We start from the raw sequence: 27752 nt of genomic DNA on the forward strand, positions 1-27752 counted from the left end.
CTCCTGAAAATACTGCGAATTTATTTTACAGTTCTTCGCCACCCTACGAATCTTCAGTTTACCTCGGTAACAGTAACGACCATGAACCCTTTTGACAAGAATTCTTTACAGACAGGGACCCACCTGAAGTTCTTGGCGCCTTTCTCTCGGTACATGATGGCTCTCGGTTTGCTGCAGTTGGAAATGTAAATCCATACTTCATCGAGCGTTACGACGTACATCCACCTTTGTTTTGCCAGATGCCGTTCGTACAGCTTCCGGGCGTTACACTGTCGTTCCTTTCGGTGGGCATCCGTGAGAAGATGGCCGCAAGCTTTTCATGACTTTTTCCAGCTTGAGTTGATGGTGTATCGTCCGGCTCACAGTCCCCAAAGACATATCAAGACGATTAGCCATACACCTTTGTGTTGGCGGATTTTCTTGCATTGCCATTTTGCGAAGTTTCCTCTGCATGGTGGAGGTGGCCTTGGTGCATTCCCGCTTTCTAGAGAACTTCGTTGGTGATCCAAATGGTGGAGCTTCGTTTGCCCTTGTACTTTTTAATAAAATTTTTTATTCCACTTAAACTGATGTTGCAACCATTCTTCTTGCACTGAATTTTAATGACAGAAATACTAAAGTGGGCGTCATAAAGAGCCGCAACATAGCCTTCCCAAACCCGGCTAAGTTTGGGTGGCATTTTGGTCACAGAGCGGAAACCCACACACTTGGAACCAAATTTAACACAACACTCACAACAATAGTCCTGTTTTGTGCGTTATTGTCGCCTGCGCGGAAAAACAACTCCGTTCCCAGGAAGCCACCGCACAACACTGCAAGACGCCACGAGCCAGGTCGGGTGAGTCCATTCTGTCCGGGAGGGGGAAGGAACGAAATCGGCCAAACGTAGGCTGAACAACCTCTGTATAGCAACGAAACAATCTATATGATGTTTGACACGACAGGTGAAATCTGAATCCTGTACCTAAGATTGAGACTAAGTACACTACTTCTATCCCACTCCATTCACTACTACCTAGTCATATCTTCCCACGATTTTATTTACTTCTGTCTAAATATTTATTTATTTTATTACTATTATTTAATAGATTTAAACAACTTACGCCTTCCAACAATCCAGTACGAATTTCAGGACCTTTCGTGTCGAGTGCAATTGCCAAAGGGTAGTTCATTCCCAACTTCTGACTATAATTTGCTACACCTTGTCGGATATTTTTTATTGTGTCTCCGTGGTATTCATGAGTTCCATGCGAGAAGTTCAAGCGAGCTATGTTCATTCCAGTTTCCATCATCTTTTCCAACATCTCCGGTGTTCGAGAAGCCGGTCCTATAATAAATGAATAATGTTCAACATGAATACTATTAGAATTTAATAATACACAGCCAGACAGCTAAAATCCATCTTACATTAGGAAAGTCCTCCCTCCTCCTATCTTAAATGAGTTTAAGAGGAAGAGGATATTCCAAATAATACATAATTAGAAACTAGAATTAGAAACTAAACTTCCGGATTCTTACAATACAATAAAGATTATGATTTACTAGATAGTGCATATTCAACTCAAGTGATACGAGCATATCGGTTCCCAACGCCATTATTTCTGGCTGGCTGAACCAGGGTTCGATACCTCTTAATTTAAGTAGTCCCCAATTGCCTCGCTATGGTCTTTCGACAGAATATTTGTGCACCCACCGGGAATCGAGGACGGAATATTCGTGCACCCACGCGCACCACAAGCATACTCTACCCCTCTACACTGAAGTACGTCTTAAAAATATGTGTATGATTACTATAATGTTCCTCATTTTGTCATGTTTATTATGCGGATACAAACACTCCATATAAGATCACTAAAAAATCACGCAACTATCAAACCAATACATCATACATAGGCTGTGAAACCGGTGACTTGTAAGAAGTATCTTTCCATATAAAAGTTACCAATAGTTAGGGACGAAACTTTCTCTCTAATGCGATATTTGCGAAATGTTCAAAAAATGCGCATATGTTTCAGGAAACTTCAAACTTTTCGTCTCAGTCACAAATCACTTCTATATTATCGCGAATTTTTAAGATATTCGGTATTACTTGCGATAAATGCGAACGAAAACGAAAAAGTGGAATTCTTGCTAATTATTCCTAAAAATTAATAACAAAAAAGCGCATTTCAAATATTATTTAACTTAAAAATCTTAACATTTTACCGAAAATGCGTGTGTCAAAAGTATTGATGAAGCTGCAAAATAACACGCAAGCAAGTGAAGACAATTTTGTGTGGAGAGTTTTTGAAAAGCTTTGCGAGTAATTTCATCCAGAAACTGTTTCAGTTCATAAAGATGTCAACAGAACTGAACTGTTTAAATCGCTGACTGTTTTGTGGTGAAAATGTTCATGATAGACTTTTTGAAACATCTTAAAAACCTTGGGGGGAGGTATGGAAAATTGACCTATTAACCTTCTCCTCCTACAACATGGTAGTGAAACCGATATTTTCTCCGAAATCCGGTGTTGCCAAGAAATTCAAACTAGCTGACAATTCTCGGCCAGAGGAGTGTGCACATTCCTCTCTGTCACTTGAGAAAGGTTTTGGCGAAAAAGAAAAAAAAAGTAGCGTGGAAACTCCGAATGGTTTGTGTTGTTTTGTTATTTGACACTGAGTGGAAAAATCTTCCTTCTTCCTTTGGAGAGAAACAAAATTCGAACTGGACGGCAGCTCTCGGCAAAAATAGGGGGTGAGCAAAAGCTGATCTTCTCCGTCATATGAATATGGAATGGAATGTCTCAAATGTTTTGGCGAAGAAAAAAGTAGTCTGGAAACTCCGAGTGCTTGATGTTGCTTTGTTATTTGACACTTTCAACCTGCTTTCAATAGAATATTTTTTTCCATTGAGAAGGAATGATCTATATATGCAGGCAAATTGGTCAGTGTTTGTTTATTTTCCCCTTCTCTATATAGAGAAAGAAAGAACCCACATGTGTAAGCCATTAATCACAGTGTAATGGGGACCAAAGCTATGGCAACGTAGTTGAACATAAGTTAAGTTACAATGTCACTAGTAAGATATGATATGATTGTTCGGACAGCTCCGATTACCACCCACTAAGGTTTTTAAGATCCTGCCAGTTCTATACGTTGGTTGCTTACGGTGAATTTAAAAGTAAGGTTACAGGTTCTCAACAGTGACGATAAGGAAGTTGACATTGTATCATTGTTAAGCAGTTTGAAAGTTAACCACAGTTCTTTTGCCGTCAGCTCGTTACGTTCAATATGGTTGCCAGCTCGAGTGTTTATGCCGAGAGATTCTTTTCCAAGTATATGATCGCTACTGACAGGAGAACAAACTTAAAGAAGAATTAGTAATGTCTTGTTGCATGTTATTCTTCAACTAACGATGAGATCAGAGGAAGTGTTTAAATTTTTGCATTAATTTCTATATTTCAGTGAATACATTAGCTAGAATGTACACCTAATCAAGGTATATCCCCCTTTTTTGTATTAGATATATCTTACTACCAAAAATATACTGTTTGCAAGTACCATATTAAAAAAATAAATAAATAAATAAAAACTTGTGCTACATTAAAAACAATTAAATGCGAAAATTGTGATAACTAATGCTACGAAATATCAAGTGTTGCGAAAAAGTTTCATCTCTACCGATAATACTTCCACCAATTTTGAAAAATACTATGCTCGAAATTATATGCAGTGTTATGAACTGAAAAATTAAACAACTAACAATAGAATATTACGTTGGGAAAATTCTCACATCACTCTTATTATTTACAATTTATTATAAACGATAATAATAATAATAATAATAATAATAATAATAATAATAATAATAATAATAATAATAATAATAATAATAATAATAATAAATAATAATAATAATAATAATAATAATAATAATAATAAAACATCTACTGGTACTTCTACTAATGGTACAAAGATTCATTACGCGATTATAAGCGCTTCTCAAGAATTTTAGCTCTACATTTTCAAAGGAATGGGGCGCTCTTATTAGAGTGAATACAGTAATTTATTTTCATTCTACACGTAACAATACCTTGTCTCGTAAGTCTCGGAGGGTTTAAGAGTTACAAGTTTAATTAGAATATTTTTAAAATAATGGAAAAACAAAAATATGAATTCTGGGTTCATAACGATGCAGTATTAACATAATGATTTGCAACAAAGGAGAGGAATTATCTTCGCTGTACTACTCTATCAAGGAGGACATAGTATTATGAGCTAAATGAGCTCCAAACTACTTCCCCGCTGAAAAAAGATTATCCTGACAATCTTATCTATTTCTAACATCCACACAAATGTGAAAGTAACAACCAATTAAGACCACATGAAGAATCAACAATTCATACATACATCAATCTACAATACCCCAGGCAAATAACCCTTTGAGGTTGAACAAATTAGGGGTAAACTGATTTTTACATGTTTTAGAACTACTTGATAAATACTTACCCTACAAAGTCCCCATGAATCCGAGCGTCAGAAGGTGTTCAAAATGGCGATCAAACATGGCGGCTTCCGTAGTTATTAGAAACGTAATTTTTCTGATACGAATGCTCGCAGTACCACAAAATAAAAGGCCAATACGTACGAAATTAAAAGTATGTAAGGTAGTTTGTACTTTAATGTGTATTTAAGTACAGGTCTTAATGTAATGGACAATTCAAAATTGAAACATTCTTTTAACTGTTATTTAGTTTTGGCTAGAGTAACGATTCCGTAAAAAAATAGTAGTTGGATTAACTGTAAGGTTGCGATTCTTATATTTCACTGATCTAGGTCTTTTTTATAGTAGATTCTTAGTTTTATTTTTCGCACAAAAGTGAATTTCACCATATGTTTCACCTCTGAAGGGTTCTAAGCTACTCAACTAAATGTTTTTGCATCATCACAGTTGCATCTGGTATTCTCGACTATTCCAGTCGAAATATTAAGCAATTTGTTCGAATGTAGTCCAAAAGGATTATAGTTCTTACACCAAATCATTATTTTCTCTCTTTTTATTCTGGAGTCCCTCAGTTCCATGTGCTGATGAGCTGTGGATGAAAAAAACCTGTCAATTCTTTAAATGCTTCCATTTTCTTTCCACATTCTGGCATGGCTGATATCCATCGAGTCATGATAGATGATGTTATGGCTCTTCATGCACCAAGCCTCCAGTCGTTTTCATCGATCTCATTAGTGTGTTCGATTACCATATCTGTTCATGTACCACTCCAGAACTTGGTTGTGCGCCTAACCGAGAAATACGATTAACAAATAGTTCGAATTCATTCTCTGCCATTACATTCTGCGACTCAGGCATGGTTTGTAAATACAGATGAATACTTCTTGCATAATTGTTATGTCCAGCTGCATGAAAAATGGGTAACACTTTACGTACTGCGTACAAATGAAGTTCCCATATTCTCATCATTTCAACAGCTATGAAAATTTGTGTATTTTCAGTCAGTTCCAAATACTGAATCCAAAGTTTCGAAGTTCTGCTGTCTGCAGCTTCTGTCTCCTTGACTGTGTTTTAAACTACTCTAGATTTGCTGCAAATCAATATTGTGGGAGAGACCTCGAAAGCTTGTTCGTGATTATACAGAAACATTATGTCTTTTTGATCCACGTTTATATCGATCTTCTCAAAAAGAATGCGCTGGAGGACTAAGCTAGTTAGCAGTTGGGCACTATAGTTCGCGAATAATATTCACCTCTAATCATGTGAGGAACACAATTTTTGGCGTAAATTCGTCCCCAGAGATCTTCTAATCTGCTGTTAGCCATTAAGTAATCAACTGCTCCCAAGTAGGACATCAAAAGGCGGAACCCACCTAGGCGAACAATCACTTTACTATCACTACAGCAGCAGACACTGTCAAACGCTTTCGCATATAACGGCTGATCATGTGTTATTATGTATGTCTTCTGTTTATTTTTCTTCATGCATTTAGTGGCATTGAGTGTACTAGTGTAAATTTTATTCACGTCTCTAGCTTCTTTTTTTATGAAAGGTAACAGAATTATTTTACTTGCGAAATAAGAAGTACCACTTTTCGTTGCTGATGTTTTCTCCATAAATCTTTGCCAAGATAAAATCTTTTCTAGACTTTCTGATGACTGTGCACAAAGGAACAAACCATTTAAAAACTGGATGTTAATTGCTTCTGGTTTACTTACAGTAAGATCTGAAAAGTCTTGCATTTGAATTCTGTTGATTCAATTTTTTGATCACTTGAGAACTGGATATGGCACATTTCCAAAACGTCCACTGGTAACAATTTCGATAATGTTTTGAGTTTGTTTTCAATGTGAACACTTGATTTTGGCGCTATGCACATTATTAGCCCTAAGTTGTGAAACGTCCTTTCTCCATTGATTGCTCTAATGTTCAAGTCAGCTATATCAACTACAGTTTGGGTGAAACTTTAATCATCAAACTTAACAGTTGAAGTCGTAGTGGCCACATCTTAAAATTTCAATGCTTCTTTGTAAGCGTCACAGGAACCTAAATAATTAATTACATTGACAAGTCCTCGGGATTCATACTTCCGATGTAGGTATATAGCTAATGCAAACATCAAAGGAGATGTGTAAGATTTTGATTGCACCAGTTTAGATTGCCAAAACTTTTCGGTTCACTTTTTTTTTTTCTTTCTTTCTTTCTTTTTTTTTTTTTTTTTTTTCTTCTTCTTAATTTGAGTCTTACATTAAGTTGTTATAAAGAGAAGAAGCGATTCGGAAATACTACTTTTGCCTCCAACTAGGATTTCATCATTGCAGGAAAAATGTTCAAGATCGTAAACTTATGACAAAAGGTCTTGCCGTATCAAAGCTGCAGCATCTAAAATTCTTTGTCTCTCGTCCCTTTCATTATCACATCTGTTAGTGTACCATGAAATATTAATTAGCTTCTTCGCAAATCCTCTGAAGCAAAACACATTTCGTGCACCTTGCGATTCATTGATCAAAATATTGCCTCCAAAATGTTTTTCAAATATAGTTTTCATATACTTCATGGACCACTTTTTTCTCTTTATTCCGAAGATTTCTTTCCATTGAGTCTTTCTCCTCTACAACAGAAAATTTAAGTGCGCTCTGAATTTTCCGCAATATAGGAGCAAACTTTTAGAAATGCTTTCTCGCACTCAGAAGCAAGAGGTCTACCTTATTTTTCTCGTTCTCTGTAACCCTAAAGAAAGCTTGGTAACAGTCTCTCTGATACCTTCTCTCGGCTGCTACTAAATCATCTATTCCACTTATTCGAGTTAGAACTTCAATTGTCCATCATTTCTATTCTTACGCCGATCTGTTATTGCCTTATGAATATTGAGGGTACGGAGTTCACTGACATTTTCGTCTTTTCTTTTCTTTGCTGAACTTGTGCTTGCACTAATCCTTGGCTTACTTCAAAACAGTGAAATTTAAAATCAAACGACGATGATTCATTTCTCATTAATCTGGAAGATCCAGAAATTTCGACACCTAACTGATCACTGCACTTTCTTTTTAGTCATAATTGTTGACTTCCGTGTATATTCTTTTCGACACTTTATGTACAAATTGTGCAGTTTTCCACATATTACTCTCGCGATATTTGCAACACTTTACCAACGTTTCTATTCCTTTCAAACCAAGCAAACTGTATACACTGTCACTACAGATGAGACACTTTTTTTTTTTTTTTATATTAATTGTGGTTTATACTATTTTCAACAAGCAGTTAACGTAATGGGAATTGAAAACTAAGCCTCCGCGCTACAGCCACCAGAAAAGATTTAAATATACTGGTTATTTTATCAACACAATTCTTATTATTTAAAAATATAATTAGTAAAATAAAATTTTACTACTTACGCAAAAATTAAATATATGCATCGGAAAATAAATATCCTTCAGGACTTTCAATTTCATACATATCTGTTTTTATTTCATGCAGCTACGACTGATGGTAAGGGAGAAGCTTCGTTTTTAACAATTATGGAAGCCGCCATTTTGAGTGTGTTCCGACGCTCGGATTCGTAGGAACTTTTGAGGGGAGACATATACAAAGTAGTACCTAAACATATATAAAAATTAACTTGCCCTTAATTTGTTCCAAATTTTGGTCAAAAATTGGGTTATTTGCCTGGGATACAAAGTGTATTATGACTACGCAAAAACACAAGAAAGGTTTTCCACGAAAAACAATCAAGTTCAAAAATGTTATAATCCTTACTTCAGCGTATACAGCCCTACATTTATACTCTTTAGAAGAGCAAAATGTTAAGTATTTTGTCTTTCAATAACATTTAGAAAAGCACTTTTTCACTTTAGTTATACACTACACTTAGTTCTTACAAGAGAACTTTTTCTAGTGTCACACGGAATGTAAAACGGGACTATGATCAATCGAATTGGGTTAGTGAACAAAAATCCATAGACGGGAAAAACCCTCGATCGCAACCGTTCGGTACTTATGGGGGAAGTAGGGGGTACTGGCAACACAATACATTGTGATAATGAGACGAAATATGGAGCGAGTTCGATGAAAATATGCGTAGAAGCAGAACATACATATATTACAATGTTACATTATATTCGACAATACTCTGACAAGTGAGGGCAGAGACGTAGCACATGACAGAGAAGGGGCGGGTAACTGCAAGTAAAAATGGTCATGTAATTGAGGAAAACTGAGAAGCAAGACATCAATGGAATGGTTCAGTAATAATACATGGTCAAGTAATCTATCACAAACTAGAAAACAGCCTCTAGACGACACTGTGAAGCAGGGTTTGAAAAAACCCGGGTTTTTTTGAAAAAGCCCAACCCACCTGGGCCCATATGGGTTTTTTCGGGTTTAATTGGGTTTTTTCGGGTTTAATCGGGTTTTTTCGAAATATTTCAATGTCTTTGGGGTAAAAGTGTTAAAATGTGATTTATATTTGAAGATTGTCATTGTCACAACTTGCAACAATTTTCTAGTCACTGCTGTTTCGAAAAAATGGCCGCCATTTTGAAATTTTACATTCGATTTCTGAGAAAATCTATACAGCAAATTTAGCGTATCTCGTGCTTCCATCGTCGAAATTTCAACGTAAAAGACTGAAAATTGCACTTCGTAGCGCGGATACTCGTTTTGAAAAAATGGCCGCTATTTTGACATTTTACGTTAGTATGCAGTCAAAATCTATACAGGAAATTTAGAGTGTCTTGTGCTTGTACTCTGAGAATTTTAACTTGAAAGGCCGAAAGTTGTACCCTGTAGTGCGTGTGGTAGAGGCAGACAAACGAGTTGAGTTGATTTTGGGTTTAACGTCCCTTTCAGCAGCGAGGCTTTATGAGACGGGACCTACTGATTAACATGGAATCCGAACCACAAGATCTCCCTCCGGGAAGCAAACCCGGATCTCCCACGCCGAAGACACGTACACTAACCGCTTAACTATGAAGGAGCTCGGCAGACAAACGAACACATGTAGATCAAGTCATCTAGAAGCGTGACTGACGTTCGGCAAATGTGAATATTAAAAGGGGTCTATTAATTTAAAACAGATACAATTCATGTTATATGAAATAAACAAATGTTTCAAAATGTCTTGTATGAAATTAACATCTTCCGGCGTAAATAAACATCCCATATTTTCTTCATGAGAATACGGGACACCTCACCCCCCCCCCCCCCCCATCAACTTTCCAACACAATGCAATGAACTGTAGTCTGGTCATGAACAGAAGTATAATAGGCTGCGGTGGCTCAGTTGTAGAGGGTTCACCTCTGGTGCATGGGGTCCCTAGTTCGATCCCAGCTCGCGCCAAGTGAGCTTTGTGGTGGACAAACACCTTGTGTGTGGGTTTTCTCGGGATCCTTATATTTCCTCCCACTGTCTTCATTCCGTCATTTCATTCATTTCTCATCACACCGTGACCTTGAGCATAGCAGGCATAACCGTGAGACTAAAACTAAAAGATTTCATTTTTTTTTTCAAGAATATAACCGTACGTGACGTTTGGGCGCGGACGTTTGGGCCCTTCATTTGGGCACTGGACTGGACGTTTGGGCGCGAAGTCATTTGGGTCCCAGACGTTTGGGCGTGAGTTAAATTAAAAAGTCATTATGTTAGGCGCTGAGTACTAAGTTCGAATCAAGATATCACAAGGTGTCTACTGTAGTGGAAGTCCTTGAATTATACTGGATTTTGTTTTACATACTAGAAATACTGGAATTTCAAAATTCTAAAAACTGAATTAACAATTAAATTTTGTGAATTTAAGTTTCAACTAAAGTTGTGTTTTTTTTTTTTTTTTTTTTTTTTTTTTATCTGATAACTTTTCAAGCCAAAGGTAAGTAGACCAGACTAGATATGATTGATTGCATTACACACATTGTGAGCCTATTCCATTAAAAATACTTAAAGCAGGCCTTCTACTGTAGTTATGCAATAAGTGTGAATGTCAAACACATTTCTAGTGGCTAAATGACCAATATATGTACACTTAACTATTATTTTTCACTTTAAAATCATTCTTTTTTCCTTTCGCCACTTCCTTTAATGCAGATTAAATGCTTAAAATGGGACTTAAAAAATGTGTTAAGTTTTGATTTTTATATTGGAATGTTAATTAAAAAAAAGTGATACCAGAAATATGGCATACTGCAGTTCCTAAACTCAATATCTTAGACACCCTGTATTAACATCTTCCCCTCAACTCGATTAGGATTTACGATTTTTAGATTTCTGCTCTCGGCATCTAAGGCCATTTAGCCCGTCACGTTTGAGGGAGCACACTATCCGGGGAAAGGGAAAGAAGAAAGGATTGGGGAAGGGAGGAAGCGGCCTGGACCTATAAATTAGGTATCTCCCCGGCATTTGCCTTGTATGAATGAGGAAAACCCAGGAAAACCTCATTCAGGGTGGCTAGCCTCAAAGAGCGTATTACACATTTTCGACCAAGTATCCCCACCGGGAATCGAATCCGGGACTGCTCGCACCGAAGGCCAGAGCGTTAGCGACTACGCTACGCCGGGCTACTTCTCTTAACTCGAGTGCGCGGAAATCTTTTCTTGATAGTTCTTTATTGGACTTAAGAAAGAATAGAGTTTGACAAACGTATTACGAAAGAAAACGAATTTTAATATTCATAAGTATGTAATTATTAACTTCTTTAAAAAATACAAAAATTAAATCAATATGTTTCAATTAGCATTAAGAAAATTAACAGTTCGTCTGATTCCTTTATTTCCTAGCTTGCTTATATAATACAAAAAATAGATCAGAAGTACAAGAATCGTGAACAAGCGAAAAATCAATCCATGACGAGGTTAGGCAACAAATGCCACAAACGATTAAACTATTTAATTTAGATGAATAAATAAAATAGAGATAGAAAATATACAGATAAATGAGATGAGATAAAGATAGAAGTGTAGGAAATGTATATATTCGCGCTTAGTTTTCAGTGCCTAGCTTACTTTATATGTCGTAAATTGTGATTTTTACTATGTACCTCGCGCCCAAACGTCCAGCGCCGAAACGTCGTGTTCCGGAATATAATAGGTGAAAGTTCACTAAGCAGCAGCTGCTTTTCTCTCTTCGTACCCCGCAATTAATTGTACGGACAGAAGATGCCTAAAAACTTAAGATGTGCTATAAAATGCTTTACAGGAAAACAATATGGAAATTATTTACATCAGTGGTACAATCTACCTTCAATATTCTTCGCGCGTTTAGCAATATTTATTTACATAGCTGTATTTGCCAAAATTACTTTCGTCAGTTTAATCTGATGAAAAGCTCTCCTTGTGTCGTGTATAATTGTCAGATTTCCATTTTTCTAAGACCTGGACCAAAGCACAATTCTATGACCTAGCCTCTGAAAAGATTATAATTCTTGTTAACTTATCTAATGTGTTGTTGGAGAAAAGGTCAGTCATCTTCCCTGTGTTTGTAAATGTAGGAACATTTTTTTTTTTTTTTAATGTACCAGAGAGTATCCGAGTTCCCATAAAGTGCAATGGAAAAAGTAGCATTTTAAATTTCGCAGCCAATGTCAGATTTTTTTTTTTTTTTCACTTTTCGAATAAACTGATATTGATAACAGAAATGGAACGGAGTTAAAAAAACGGGAAATTTCCCTGTCCCGACTAAATTTACGGGGACGCGGGACACGGGCCCAAAAACGGGACGTATGGCAGGCTTAAGCGTAAAATAAATAGTTTTATTGTTGAAGTATTCATTTCCAATCCTTCTGCGTTTAATTTTCCGAGCACTTCTCTTACAGCGTGTACATCAAAACTTCCACTAGTACGGAAATTTGAACTCAGCACTTGAAATAGTAAGCGTTACATAGTCTTCGGAACCCCGAACATTCAGCTTCTTAAATTTGACAAGAATTTTTACGCTATTGCTGGTGTTGATTCTACAGAATAATTATTTGAAGAGTAGCAACAAATGACTGAACTAAACTGTTATTGTTGGAAAACCAAATTTTAGTTGAAGAAACTTGTGTTTTACATCAAAGATAAGAAATAATGCTAATAGTTTTACTAATGTATTTACATATGTACTATTAGTACCGGCACTTATGACCTTAAACCCGTCAAATGTATAAGTGATAACGTCCCTTGGTGTCGACGAGCACACTATTCACGGAAAATATTTTCTAAAGTACAAAATTGCTTATTGTACTTCAAATAGGCTTTCAGCATAATCCATACATTAATTTGTTCTATAACTATCTCAAGCTAAGGTATTTTTTTTTAATTCATTCAGTGCATTCAGAACTTTATGAAGATCGTATGTTGAATGTTGTTGTCTACCTTGACGTGAAAGCCTCTAATTCGCCCAAGGAAAGTCTAAAATCTGATGAAAATCACTTACAATGTGATCACCTTAGTTGTACCAATAATATATTAACAAATAGGTCAAAAACCCAGGTGGGTTTTAAAGTGGGTTTTTTCAGGTGGGTCCAACCCGAAAAAAACCACTGGGTTTTTTCGGGCTGGGCCCACTTGGGCAAACCCTGCTGTGAAGCAGTAATGGAACAGAGAGCGCTGTGGAGGGGATTGTCCGTAGGATCCGGACCCCCTCCCCTAGTAACGTCCGATGTAAATGAAAATGAAATCTTTGAGTTTTACGTCCCACGGCTATGCCGGTTAGGCTAAAGGAGACGGTGATGATGAGTAATGAATGAAATGGTGGAATGAAGAAAGTGGGAGGAAACGGGAGAACCCCGAGAAAACCCACGCACACGGTGTTTGTCCACCACAAAGTTCACTTGGCGGGGGCTGGGATCGAACCCGGGACCCCAAGCACCAGAGGTGAACGCTCTACCACTGAGTCACCGTGGCCCCTATAACGTCCGATGTGTATAAACTGTTGTATACATGTAAGCATTTAGTTTCATATATTTATGATAATAATAATATAAAAGTAAGACATGTGAATGCACTGCAAAGTCCAATACACCACTACAGGGTGGCCCAAAAGTAGGTATACAGTCCCGTACTGTGCAACTCATTGCTTTTTATATTACTTTTTATTGTTATCCATCAGGTAGACTTAGTTTCTTTATTATTTGTTCTTAATGTCTTAAGCTCCGAACAGCCGAAGCAAATAAACTTATAAGCTAGAATGTTATACTTGATCAATGCAGGGGTGTATACTTACTTTTGGGCCATCCAGTATATATTGAAAGATCAGTTCAGGAAGGTGGGAGGCCGTTGCCCCCTTGCCTTTCTACTCTTCACCCATGTACTTGACCATGTCCCTAATATATTATTATGCTATTTCCCTAAGTCCGGCTCGTATGTGTTCATACCTTCTATGGAACTTTTCCCCTACGCTACACTCCACGCTTACCCGCCCTCCTCCTCTCGTTACGTGCTACGCCTCTGCCCTCACTTGTCAGAGTACTGTCGAATGTAATGTCACATTATAGTATATGTTTAACTGTGCTTCTATGGATATTTTCACCGAACTCGCTTCATATTTTGTCTTATTATCCACAACGTGTTGTGTTGGTAGTGCCCCTACTCCCCCCCCTCGTAAATACGGAACGGTTGCGATCGAGGGTTTTTCCCGCCTATGGATTTTCGTATTCAGTAACACAAATCGATTGACCATAGTCTCGTTCCACATTTCTTGTGACACCAGATAAAGGTCTCTTGTTAGTTCAATCCAACATACAAGAGGATCAATTATCCAATAATAACAGAACATGTTATTTACATGGATTCACAACTATACAACTATACGCAGTTGAACTAGGGAGGTGGCTACAAGCTTTATTATAGTAAGTCTTAAAAAATATTACGGATTTTGAATTATTTTTAAAACAGCGTAACTGTACATTATGTGACTAAGCTACGTACCAATTGTACAAATAATTCCTGATAGTCGTACATAGGAAGCTTCAGAGTCTATATCCAATTCTGCTAGATGATCAACATTAGAGGATGTTTCTGCGGCCTTTAACTGCATGCTGGGAATGCTACTATCACCAGATGCCATCTGCAAAAAGTATTTTAAGTATAATGAACAGCTCAATTAACACACATTTCAAAAATAGGAAAAATACACTAAAATCACATAAAGCTTCATACAGGGTCTGTCCAAAGAGTATCGGGAATACACTCATGAAAAATAATATATTGCAGATATATTTACTGTACAGTGAGTTAAATTTCTTCAATATAAGATCTTGCATCAATATGCCGTTGTCAATACGCGTGTGCCATTCTTGGTTTCTCCTAGAAGTATGCAACCGAAATCTCCTGGCACTGTGTCGAAGCTACTTCCACTCTCTACATCGTCCCGTACCGTATTGGTTCCTTTCAGGTTGTGTTTCATCCAGGAAAGAAAAAGAATACAAGTAGGACTAAGTCTGCTGTATGGAGAAGGAGGCACCGTTGCTACGTTGTTACGCTAGAACTCATATGTAGCGCCAGGTATCAGCAGTTTCTCTTCGAACGCAACGAACAGTTAACCTTTCGGTTCCACAGAAAACGTGACCTCTGTTCAAACGTACGCTCCACCTTGATTCCTAGCGATAGCACAATACTGCTTGTCCCGCCGCGATCCATACTCATCAAAGGCAACTGAGTCAGGTTACACTGTATGCCTGATAACTTCAAAAACGCTTCTATACACAAAAACCATCCTCCACCTCTTTCCCTTGCTAAAAACAATCATTTTCTATACTTTTTGGACAGACTTTGAATGTACATGTACAGTCGCCAGCAAAAGTAGTTTCTAATGCATATGATGATGTAGAGCGAATGAATTAATACTGAATTTAATTTTAAAAACTACTAAAACTCCGAAGTTACAACAACAAAACATGCACAAGCTGGATATGAACTGGCGATTGTAATCAAAATGCATCACCCAACATCTTAATAAATTGCTTAATAGCATTCTTAAAAAGCAGCAGAAAAAAGATTAAAATAAGCCAAAACAAGAACTGATGTCAGAAATTATTCAACAAAAGAATCAATGAAAAATTTATGCTAATCACAACGAATTACAAAATGCGGTTAATACACGTTCTCTCACGAATCAACACTGATCGTAAGTCATGATTTTGGTAAGTTAACCCACGAACACAAAGAAAAACAAATACAACAAATAACTTAGCGACTATGAATAGCTATATTTCCTACAGGTAAAAAAAAAAAAATCTACGGTGGCCACTGTGGCTCAACGGTAGTGTTCACCACTGACACGTGGGTTCTTTGGTTCGATTTCAGCTCGTACCAACTGGATTTTGTGCTGGGCAAACATCGTGTACAGGATTTTTCTACGGGTTACTACTTTCTTCATTCATCTTCGTCTCCTTTAATCTTGGTGAATAATCATGGGGACAAACTAAAAATAAATAAATAAAGGATATAGTTACATCTGTACGTGGTAATTGTCAAATATTGATACACACACACATACAGTAAGGAAAATTCATGTACTTCAAACCAAATTTTACGCTCTGGTAAACAACATAAATTGCTTACATCTTCGTGAGAAGCTAGAACTATATAATATGAATGCTCACTACGTAAATTGAGAATGCACTAATCGCAAACTGGACATGTAACCAACACTTTAAGTAGTGCTTGTGCTATCAGTCTAACTATCTGGAAAATATCGATAATTATTTTGGTTATCACTACATGAAGAGTACAAAAACGTCATGAAAACTTGCGCTCGAGATAAATGCTATATAACAGGAATCTCTATACAAGTATTGTTATATTGTGGTATACAGAATTAAATTTGCTTGTGCTTCAATACCATAACAAACGAAGAGAATGTTGTTGAAAATTTTCAAAACAATAGCTTTCTTTTTATTTCATTATTATTATTATTATTATTATTATTATTATTATTAATGCTTAAGTCAATTATAACACAAATTACTTCTATGTCCGTAGCTTTTAAAGCACTCAGTTCCCTTAAAATTGGTAAATCAATAAGAAGTTAATCACTGTTGATATGAATACAATTAAATACCAATCGTGAAAGCTGGGATGGTTGGTGATTTTTGTTTCACTGGAGTATATTAATGCAGGATTTCCCTTAGTTAGACTGAGCATATTTAGAAAATCTGCAAGAAATTATGTCTACTCACTAATATTACAAGATATACTCAGATAACACACAAAAGAATTGAAATTGAAAATTTACTAATCCAGATTGAGAATAATAATAATATGACGTAGATTTGCTTACTCTAATGTTCTCTAAGAAAGAAGCTGTTAACAAGATCATATTGCAGCCTATCTAACAAGATCAATACTAGACAGCCAATAAAAGTGTTGCCTCTAATATGTACATGTATAAGAGTAAGTTACATGGGCAAGCTGCAAGTGTTTTAGGAGTGTTCTTACATTTTTACGATTAATAAATAATGAATGGCATTCTAAAACTAATCTGAGCACACTAATTTATAGGCCAGCGAAAACTACATTACCATATAAAGTTGTAGAGAACGTGACCGACCGGTGGGTCACGAAGCCCCTGGAACAGAACTATGGTGGGCAAACTAAAATATTTTGTCACCAATGGTGACCTGATGATTAGATATTGCGCCCTGATAGATATATATATATATATATATATATATATATATATATATATATATATATATATATATATATATATAATTAAAATTCTTGTACATGTAATGGATGCCATTACTTTGCTTCTTTCTCTTCACTATCTTGTAGTTCATATTCTGAAGTGAGTTTTTCTACACATGAACTACTCTTTAGAAACTGACATGTGAAAAAACTTACCTCTGAATAACTTATTTTTTTAAGTTTCCGTGTACCTTTAACGATTCTTCTTGTTTTCATTAGTGGCTTCGAGATTTTAAAAATAAGAATATTCAGAGATAAGTTTTCAGAAAACATTTTAGATATAAGTGCTTTGCAAGTTGTGTTTTACATGGTCTTGACAATTTCTTGGTTGGCTGGTTGGCTAGCAAACTAAACGACAAACCGTCTAAAAGTGATAATTACTTCTCTTGCGTATCTTCAAAGCATGCTGCATTACAATACTACTACTAGCGCAATAGAATTAAATGATGCAGTGCACACACAAGCTATTCTACGATAACTGTATTAACAGCTGAGAACACTACTCTGAAAACGGTTACTTCTACGCTAATGCCATGCAAAAGGAAGGGGGAATATCTGGAAACTAGCTTCCATGCACAACACCTTGGGATCTCATTCAGTTTAACTTTACCGGCACATCATAAATTGTAGACCAAACCATGCTTCTTGCTACCGGTAGTAGAGGATTATACGCTCTGAAATATCTGTTTCTTCTTTGCTTCGATAAACCTTCGCTTTTGAAGGCGAACCTGCGTAAAAAAGGCAACCGCTTTAGAGCAGAAAAGCTTCTTGACATGCAACCTTGAAAGAAGACAGGGAAGTACTAATGGTCACCCTTGCGATTGTTCCAACAAGTTTTGGTCCCATGCCAGAGTTAAAAATACCCCTCACAGGTGAAAATAGCTGTCTACAACACGAGAGTGTGTTAGCGTTCACAAGAAACATACGTCACGTTAAATGCAAGCTGCGCTTAGAAGTCAAAAGCAAAGAAGAGACGCCTGACTAGGTTTTCTTGATGTCCTGAAAAAAGTGAATTGGTAAGTACATAAGGTCAAACAATTCTTCAATATTTAATTGTTTTAAGAACTCTTAAAACTCTTGGCCTATTTGAGATAAAGAAGTTTTAGTTATATATAATCACTGTAGCTGTAATTACGATAGTGCTCGAAGGTATAATTTTCTTCCTCAAGTATTTCTATTACAGGCACACAAAAATACTATCTCTCTCCCAACACTATTTTAAAAAATAATTATCGTAAACTGCATGTATTTCTAAGTATAGATCCTGGAATATCTTTCGTAACACAGAGTTTGGATTACGTATAATTACGTACAATGTAATTAAATTAAATGCCGATAAAGACTATAAAGGTTTACACTTTTTTTTCTGTTGACCTTTGTATTTGGTTAGGGTTTTTCGTGTCAGTCTATTGAGGGCAAACTTCTGATCTGAGCAATTACACGAAAGGTACATTTAAATACTGATATAGAATATGTAATTGTACGTAATTATTCCCTTGACTGTTTTCCTCATTCACGCGAGCTGTATCTATGGTTGGTATCTAGTTTTACTTTGTGCGAGTGGATTGTTTTGGTTGCAACTTAATGTGTGTGCTTTGGGTGACCTGTCCTGATTTTTCTCTGTAACGCGTACGAGTCTTCTGCACGAGAGATGAATTCAATTTCCGGCGGAAGCTCATCTGGTTCGGATCCCAGTTAAGCTGTAGGTCCACATCTCTTATAGCCACGCTATTAAACTCTAATCCATCCACATCTTACCTCCAAGACCGGGATGAGAATTGCAGAATCACATCACCATTCCCAGCTAAGTGCCGTATCTTTTACGTTGTATTTGCATATTTATTACTGGAGAAAAATTGCGTTACCTTGTATTTACGAAAAGTACTTTTCCAAAAGCCTTCGTTACTCTGTCGTGTCGCAACTTCGTCAGTGTTATCACCTGTGTTTCTAGGCTGTTAACATACATGTAGATTCCTTCCTTTAAGATGAGTCCCGTTTTCTTAAAAGTGACCTTTTAAAAACCATGTTATAAGGTTGAGGAATACGTTTGTTCTTTCAAGAAGGAACATGTATAAGCGAATTGATATCTACTATCAATGTTTTTCAATATTCTCTTTATATTGTAACACAACATCCATCTTTCATGATTCTGAAGGTAGGAAGTGCAACAATTATATTAAGAACACGTGAAAATACTACCCAATCCTCTCCTCAACCTACCCAACCCTCACCTTAACCTTATAACGTACTTTTCAAAGGTTCAAGTTGAAGAGGAACTCCGCATAACGAAGAAATCCGCATACAAGTTAACAGCCAAACACGCAGTTGATAATAGCGACGATGTTGCCAGACAGTAAGGAAAATTTTAGAATACTCTCCTCTTCGGGTAAAAGGATACATTAGCAAATCTTGAATGTATATTCTTTACCTGGAATCCATATTTCATGCTGTGTAATGTTATGGGCACAGGAATCACTGCTAAACAGCACCTTAAGACGCTGAATGAATCTTCTTCCTACATACCCTCAATGTATATCTTCCTTCTTTGATAATGTTTCTCTTTTGTGTCCGTATTGTAACGCTACTTCAACTACAAGGGTCATTTCATAAATAATGTACATTAATTTTTTGTGACTTCCACGCCTAGTGTTTGGGGAATATTTCTTATAGGCCATCAATATAATCTCCCTGCTTGGCAATGACGGAATCCCAACATCCAGGTGGCTATTGCATTCTATTAAGGACGCCATCTTGAAGTTGTCGAATGGTTTAGGTAACGGCTGCAGAGAGCCCAAGAGCTCTTCCGGACATGGAAACAGACGTCCACACATACGTTGTTTCAACTTTGGGAACAGGTCGTAGTTTGGTGGATTCTTGTTCGGACTGTAGGGAATATAAGGTAACATTTCCTAATTTTATTTGCGAAGCTTTTGACGCACAGCAGTACCGATATGCGGGCGAGCGTTGTCGTGGAGAATCAGTGGACCCATTACCCTGAACTCTGGTAAGGTTTAGTACATTTTTCTGCACACTTTCAGCAGGAATCCACAATAATACGCTACTGTGATAATTCTTCTACATGGAAATCTGTCCGTTACGATAATGCCCTAGTTATCGTAAGCAAAAGTCATTAGCTTAAATTTTAATTGAGACTGCTTGCTTGTTTCTTCTTCTTGAAGAAGATGGAGCTCTACACTCGTTGGATTGTGATTTCAACTTCGGCTCCAAGTCTGACCCAAATTTCATCAACAGCAATAACTCGATACAGAAAGTCCTCACCTTCAACGATTAAGCTTTGTTTCGGCACCGCTGCATTGTCCAGATGCATGTTTCTGTTCAGGAGTCAAGTGGTGAAGGGCCCATCGGGCAGAATTTTTCTCTTGTGTAAATCGTCTATCAGAATTCGATATAGAGACGTAGTAGATGGAACCTATGTGATGTCAGAAAGTTCCTCACATGTCACAAGGCGTTCTTGTTCAAGTGAATCTGCCAGACGTTGCACATTTCTTTCATCGGTTGATTTCAGCCTTCCTGGTCTTGCATCATCCTTTATGTTCACATGACCACTAGGGAAGCTAGTAGCCCGAGAAACTGTACTCCGGTTCACTGTTGTTTCACCACAAACAACTGTTGTTTCCAGTATTTATATGCTGTGACGTATGGAGTTAAGAACTTCACGCAACTTACATTCCTTTATAAGTTGCATGATTCAAATGACTTGGTCTATTGTCAGCTGCAGCTTCCTTGTCTTTTCCTGTTGTTTCTTATACAAGTGATTAAATGCAATTTTTATACTCTTCGTGCTTTTCAACTGTATGCCTTCCTTCTTGCTTGTCTAAGGTCGCTGTTGTAATTTTAGAGAGAGTCGCTTGCCTACTTTTCATTTGTTACATTGTGCTATCACTTGATCTCTTAGGCAGGGTGCTGAATTTGTTTCTGCCAGTCTACGCACTCTGTGGCGATCTGATTACCGTGTTGTGTCTTACTTCTGATTTGTAATTTTTCTAGATTAGCTTGTATATCCATATGTTAAGTTTTTGGTATATGTTCCAAATTTATATTTAGTTATTCTTCCTATGTATGGTCGTAGCTGCTCTATCTCTAACAATTTTGGCTATTGTGGTTTCTTCTGTGCTTCTGCCAATTCTCTGTTCTTTCCTGATGTTGTTATGCTTCTGACGTTGAGTTTTCTGTTTCTGTAGTTGGCTGGAGTTGTTCCTTTTCAATTTAAGGTGGAATCCGAACCATTGTAATGTATTCTTATTTCAAGGCTTTTACCTGGGATTGAACCCAGATCTCCGTGTGACAAAGCAACTAGACCAGTCGGTAGGATACTGTTTACGTAGTTATCATAATGCAATGTGTATACAGTGTTTCAAAACAACACCGATAACGTTCGGAAGGTGATTCCTGACACCAAGGTAAGACAAAAAGTATAGACCACCCTGGGTGCACAAATGCTTCCTTTCGGAGTTATAGGCTGCCGAAAACTTGAAGAAATGAACTTTAAAGGTCCATAGCTCCAATACTACGGGACCTACTGTAGTCGGATCAAGACTTCACTTAGGAACCAATGTGTGTCCTATTCAAAAATACATGTTTCAGAATCCTGTGGTACTTCCGCAACAACTTTTATAGAGGAAGTTTGGCTACGGGCATATAATTTGAAGTACTCACCAACTACCTCTATAAAAATTATTGCAGAAATACCGCAAATTCTGAAACACATATTTAGATAGGGCACACACTAATTCCTAAGTGAAGTCTTAAGTCTTGACTCGACAACGGTAGGTCCCATAGTATTGGAATTATAAACCTTTAAAGTTCATTTTTTCATGTTTTCGGCAGCATATAACTCCGAAAGGAAACATTTGTGGACCCACGTTGGTCTATACATTTTGTCTTATCTTCGTGTCAGGAAACACCTCCCAAACGTTGTCGGTGTTGTTTTTAAACACCCCGTATATACTACTGACTTTATTAACATATTGAATCTTCAGTTATAAAATGTTGAACTACCATGTTCATTTGTGACACTATTTTTGTTGTGTGTTAGTTTCCTTTCAATTTTGAAATTTCCTTTTTCAGCACAGGCTCTGATGCCTCATGGTTGATGTAGCAGAGTTCTGCTATTGTTTTCCTCTCATTGCTCTTTCAGTGCTTTAGTTGCTTGGCCTTGTTATTAGTTGATATAGGGTACTATGTTTGTTTCATCGTACTGGAATTTGATTTCGTTTATTTGCTCAATTTGTTATTTACTCAGTTGGTTTTCTATTTGGTTGTGATTAGTACTGGTGATTAGATGGTATCACTTACTTTAGCACAACCGTGTTTCATTATCACCACTATTATTTAAAAGCGGACTCATGAAAACAGAAATTTGACACCTGCTTTCCTCTTGGTTTTCATAGTATCAAGTGAAAATAAACGACACTATTCGGAACTAATGCCTGAGATGCATTCTTTATATTGTCACAAAATGCTAACACTGTAACTACACAATCGTGCATGGCTTTTAAAACATTAATGTACTTCATCTAACACTTCTAATTCATTACTTAATATATATTTCAATATTTACTTCGTTACTGTGGATAAATACCGGTAATCATGTATTTATCCAATACCTACAGGATACCAATCCTACAAATACCAAACCACAGGAACTTCAAAATTCACACTGCTAACTACGTAAATAATTATGCTCAATGACTTGTATACCCATGCTCATACAAGTTTACACATACACTGTAACCGACGCATTTTCCATAATAACCTTTTCTTTCTGTAAAAATCATTTTGAAAATTATAAATAAAAATTTTAATTGGATACCAACTTTCGGTATCATATTGCATGGAAAAATGCTAAAACATAAGACTGCTAACATAAATGGTTACAATTAGAGAAAATGTGTTAACATCAAGGGCCAGCAAAAACTCCTTTTTTTTTTTTTTTTTTTTTTTGTTTGTTTGTTTGTTTAAATCAAGGGTTAAAAAAGAGGTTTGCTTTATTTATGTAGATTCTATGTGGATAGAAATCAGTTTTGTTGTCTTAACGAGGAAGATTCTAGAAAACTGGTTCCCCTTTATAAAAATAAGAATATATTTTCCTTATCTTGTTTTAGTTCCTTTTTGCTCCTTATTCTTTCCTCTCTTCTTTTCTTGCATTTTTGTACTTTTCTATCGTTGAAATATTGTGAAATATTGTTGAAATATAGCGAAACTAATAACACTGAACTTCAAACTTTGAATAGTTCTTGACCATGTTTGTCTACTTAACCACACTAGTCATATATAGGTCTATTGTTTTATACATAAATTAAAAATAATGTTTCAATTAATTATAATTTTAGATAATTTTTTATTATGTCTTATTTTAAATGCATAAATTTTATTTTAGTTTGCTTTTTATTTTATTCGAAATCCCATTGTTTCGGTTTCGTCATCGGAGTCGATGTTGAATTGTTTAATGACGGTAAACGTCGTGGGTGTGTACCGTGTGAATCTGTCGAAGTATTTATATAATATATTGCTTTATACCTCGTGTCGTCCGTGTGCTGATTTTAGTTTTTTTTTTCTTTTTTTTTTATTCTGTTTGTGTGTGTGTTTGGGTTTTCAGGGTTTACAATTTTTTTCATACAGTGTGGTGTTCTTTGAAATGCATTTGTTCGAAATGAGTATATTGTTTTGCATTCTTCAATATTATTATTGTTTGTGGTTATTTTTGTTTCTTTAGTACAAGTTACGTGAATTACGAAAAATAAGGTTGTGCTGTATAGTCGTACCACACGAAAATAGAAAAAAAAAAGTATCAAAATGTACTACATATGGTTACGTAACACTAAGCTAGATTAGGTTGAGTTACAAGTCAGTTACCTTGAAAACAGACATGTAAACTTTTGCAATTTGAAATACAAAATTACTAGTTGCCAGGGTTGGCTGGTTTAAACCAGCTGTTTTTTTTTTTTTTTTTTTTTTTAAACCAACTGGTTTAAACCAAAAAACAAAAAAATGTTCGTAAAAGTGTAAGTGTTTGTAAAATCTTGATGAACACACATTTGTGGGTTATCACGTTTCACTCCCGTATATTATTCGAATTATATTCAGACCTAAATTCCCCATTCATTACTCAAAAAGATTATACTGCAAAAGCAACCTTTTTTTTACAAGTTTATAAACGTTTATTTTGTGATTTTTTTGTAGTTATTATTATGTAATTGCAATCGAAGAAAAATTCTAAATATTGTTTCGTTTCAATGTTTACTATTGATAAAATACATCGAAAATGCCGTACTTTGTGTGTGTGTGTGTGGGGGGGGGGCAGGGTTTGAAAAAACCCGGGTATTTTTGAAAAAGCCCAACCCACCTGGGCCCATGTGGATTTTTTCGGGTATTTTCGGGTTTAATTGGGTTTTATCGGGTTTAATTGGGTTTTTTCGAAATATTTCAATGTCTTTGGGGTAAAAATGTTAAAATATGATTTACATTTCAAGATTGTCATTGTCACAACTTGCAACATTTTTCTATTCTCTGCTGTTTTGAAAAAATGGCCGCCATTTTGAAATTTTTTATTGGATAGCCGAAAAAAATCTATACAGCAAATTTAGAATGTCTCGTGCTTCTACCCTCAAAATTTGAACTTAAAAAGTCCGAAAATTGTACCCTGTAGCATGGATACACGCTATTTTGAATAATGGCCGCCATTTTGAAATTTTATGCCGCCAAAATATATACAGCTAATTTAGTCTCTCGTAGTTTTACTCTGAAAATTTCAACTTGAAAGACCGAAAACTGCCCTTTGTAGCGTGGATATCCGCTATATTTTTTTAAAGAGCCATTTTGTAATTTTACGTTCGTATGCCGCCAAAATCTATGCAGAAAATTTAGAGTGTCTCCAGTTTGTATCCTGAAAATTTAAAAGACCGAAAGTTGAACACTGTGTAGTACAGGCAGACAAACGAACAAATGTAGATCATCTCAGGAGCCTGAGTGACGTTCGGCAAATATGAATACCAAATAGCTATATTATTTTGAAACAAAGACATAATTCATCAAAATGTCTTATATGAAATAAATATTTTTCAACGTAAAATAAATGGTTTTATTGTTGAAGTTCACTTTCGATGCTTTGTACGTTCAATTACGGGAATTTCCCGAGCAGTTGTTGCAAGACTGTTCTTTCCTAGTGTTTGCTAACTATGGAAAGTAGAAAAACCGCACCCCCGCAAAATTCCCTATGATATAGGTCTAAGTGTAACGTATCTCTGTTCGGACCCCTTCCCCCATGGGAACGAAAATACTATCGTGAACAAAAGTGCATTAGCACCTGTATTCTGCATATCCTTAGTACATTCAATAATAAGCTTAATGCTATAAATTAGGAATGGCCAAAATTTTCCGGATTCCGGAAATTTCACTTTCCGGATTTCGGAAAATTCCAGAATTCAGAAATTTTTCCGAATTCCAGAATTGGCCATCCTTACTATAAATGAGAAACTGAATCGGCATTGATCATTTTTTTGTATTTATCACCACTTCTTTAAAATTATTGAAACAAATGAATAAATTAATCTTTACGTGACAATTTTGGATTTGGAAAATGAAATTTATTCTTTAAACTTACACATCAACTACAGGAAATTGCTTTAAGAAGTCCTTTTTTTACCCTCAATAAATGTATAAAGTTCCTTACAAATAAATTTCAAATTTTCCGTGATACATTCCCTGTCATCTCTTCAAAATTATGTAAGCAGATGAACAAAATATATTAATCGTTGATAGATGGTGAAAGGTGAGTTTTGGATTTGCAGAATGAAAGTTACTTTTTAAATCTATACTTTGAACTAGATACACGTTTGAAAAAACCGGTCATAAATGAGCTGGTACGAAGTTTGCACCGGTCACCGGCTTTAATCAAGATAACAGCAACATTTCCGGCCAGGTCGGTGAAAAACCAACCCTATTCTTTTCCGAAAATTATTTTAAAACAATTAACAAAGATAGGCCTATAATTCATAATTTATAAAGTAAATGTTTCAAAATGTAATAAACGAAATTAAATATCTTCCAGCGTAAAATAAGTAGCTTTATTGTTGAAGTATTCACTTCCGATGCTTTGCGCATTCCATTGCGGAAATTTCCCGAACACTTCTTTCACGACAGGTTTTCCCTGAAAATCAAGCTTGCTTTACTGTACATCGAAACTTCAATTAATGCTGAAGATTGAATTCAGCACTTGAAATAGTAACAGTTACGTAGTCTCGGGAGCTCCGAGCATTAAGTTTCTTAATTTTGACAAGAAATCTATGTTATTGCTGGTGTTGATTCTACAGAATGCTTATTTGAAGGGTAGCAACAAATGACTGTTGTTGGAAAACCAAATTGTTGTTGTTGTTGGAAAACCAAATTGTTGTTGTTGTTGGAAAACCAAATTTTACTGAATACTTTTGTTACAACCAAAGGTAAGGAATAATACTAATAGTTTTACTAATGTATTTACATATTTACTGTTAGTACCGGCACCTATGACTTTAAACCCGTCAACGTATGAGGGATAACGTCTCTCGGCGGCGCCGAGTCAGCAAGCACACTATTCACGGAAAGTATTTTTCTAAAATATAGAAGTGCTTATTTTACTTCAAATAGGCTATAAGCATAATCCACACATTAATTTGTTCTCAAGCTAAGGGGAGTTTTTTTTTTTATTCATTCATTCAGTTTATTCAGAACTTTATAAAGGTCTTATGTTGAATGTTGTTGTCTACCTTAAAATGAGAGCATCTAATTCGCCCAAAGAAAGTTCAAAATCTGATAAAAATAACTTTCAATGTGATCACCTTAGTTGTACCAATAATATACTAACAAAAAGGTCAAAAACCCAGGTGGGTTTTAAGGCGGGTTTTTTCAGGTGGGTCCAACCCGAAAAACCCCGCTGGGTTTTTCGGGCTGGGCCCACTTGGGCAAACCCTGGGGGAGGGGGATCATACAGACCCCACGAGAGGCATTTAGTGAAATAAGTATCTTTGGTATCTATCTATGTATAAATGAGTTTGAGCCAAAGTGGACTCAAATAATTCGTATCTTTATTCACTTTTCTTATGATATGCAGATTAAGTCGGTGTATTTCTTTAATTTGGACCAATAAAAGTCGTTGTTAACTAACTTGAACTAAATTAGTTCTTCTGTACTCCGTAGTACTTTGAAATTGTTCATATGTAATTCTGTGTAATGGTTTCACTTGTGCAACTGTTTATCTTTTTGTCCTTCTGAAATGACTCTTGACAGTAATTTTAAGAAGCATGTAATGATCAGTACAACGTATTTTTTTAAATCAGGATTGCTTCGTGAGTGAGTCGGCAGACGTATCGCATTTGTGGCCAATTAGTCCTGGTTCTGAGTTCAAATGGAGGACAATTTCTCTCGGATGTAACTCGAGAAGCGGTTTTTATTCCACTTTAAGCTTATGTGACCCCTTCCAGCATAACCCGGTTGTTGCATAATAACATCAAGGCGAAACAACTTATTTCTGTCCACATATGATATGAATATATAGAGCAAATCATTTAAACCATAAAAACCTGCTTTAAACCAAAAAAAACCTGGTTTAAACCAAA

The 27752-nt window shown here is 36.1% G+C and overlaps 1 protein-coding gene across 4 annotated transcripts in view; it reads right to left on the reverse strand.

Annotated features, from left to right (window-relative positions):
• Positions 1 to 27752, reverse strand: part of LOC145678547 (pyruvate kinase-like) — a 145751-nt gene that overhangs the window by 45980 nt on the left and 72019 nt on the right. For 2 of the 4 annotated variants that reach the window (XM_081748830.1, XM_081748829.1), the window contains exons 2-3: positions 14377 to 14515; positions 1104 to 1327 (exon numbers count right to left, since the gene is read on the reverse strand). In XM_081748830.1, coding sequence (XP_081604956.1) covers positions 1104 to 1327; positions 14377 to 14515 — 363 coding nt within the window. Of the gene's footprint in view, positions 1 to 1103; positions 1328 to 14376; positions 14516 to 15760; positions 15872 to 17749; positions 17868 to 27752 lie in introns of those variants that run through there. The other 2 variants (XM_081748828.1, XM_081748827.1) reach the window with 2 other exon arrangements.

Source organism: Thermobia domestica, chromosome 2, assembly GCF_964235325.1.
Source record: "Thermobia domestica chromosome 2, izTheDome1.hap1.1, whole genome shotgun sequence".
Classification (NCBI taxonomy): Eukaryota; Metazoa; Arthropoda; class Insecta; order Zygentoma; family Lepismatidae; genus Thermobia; species Thermobia domestica.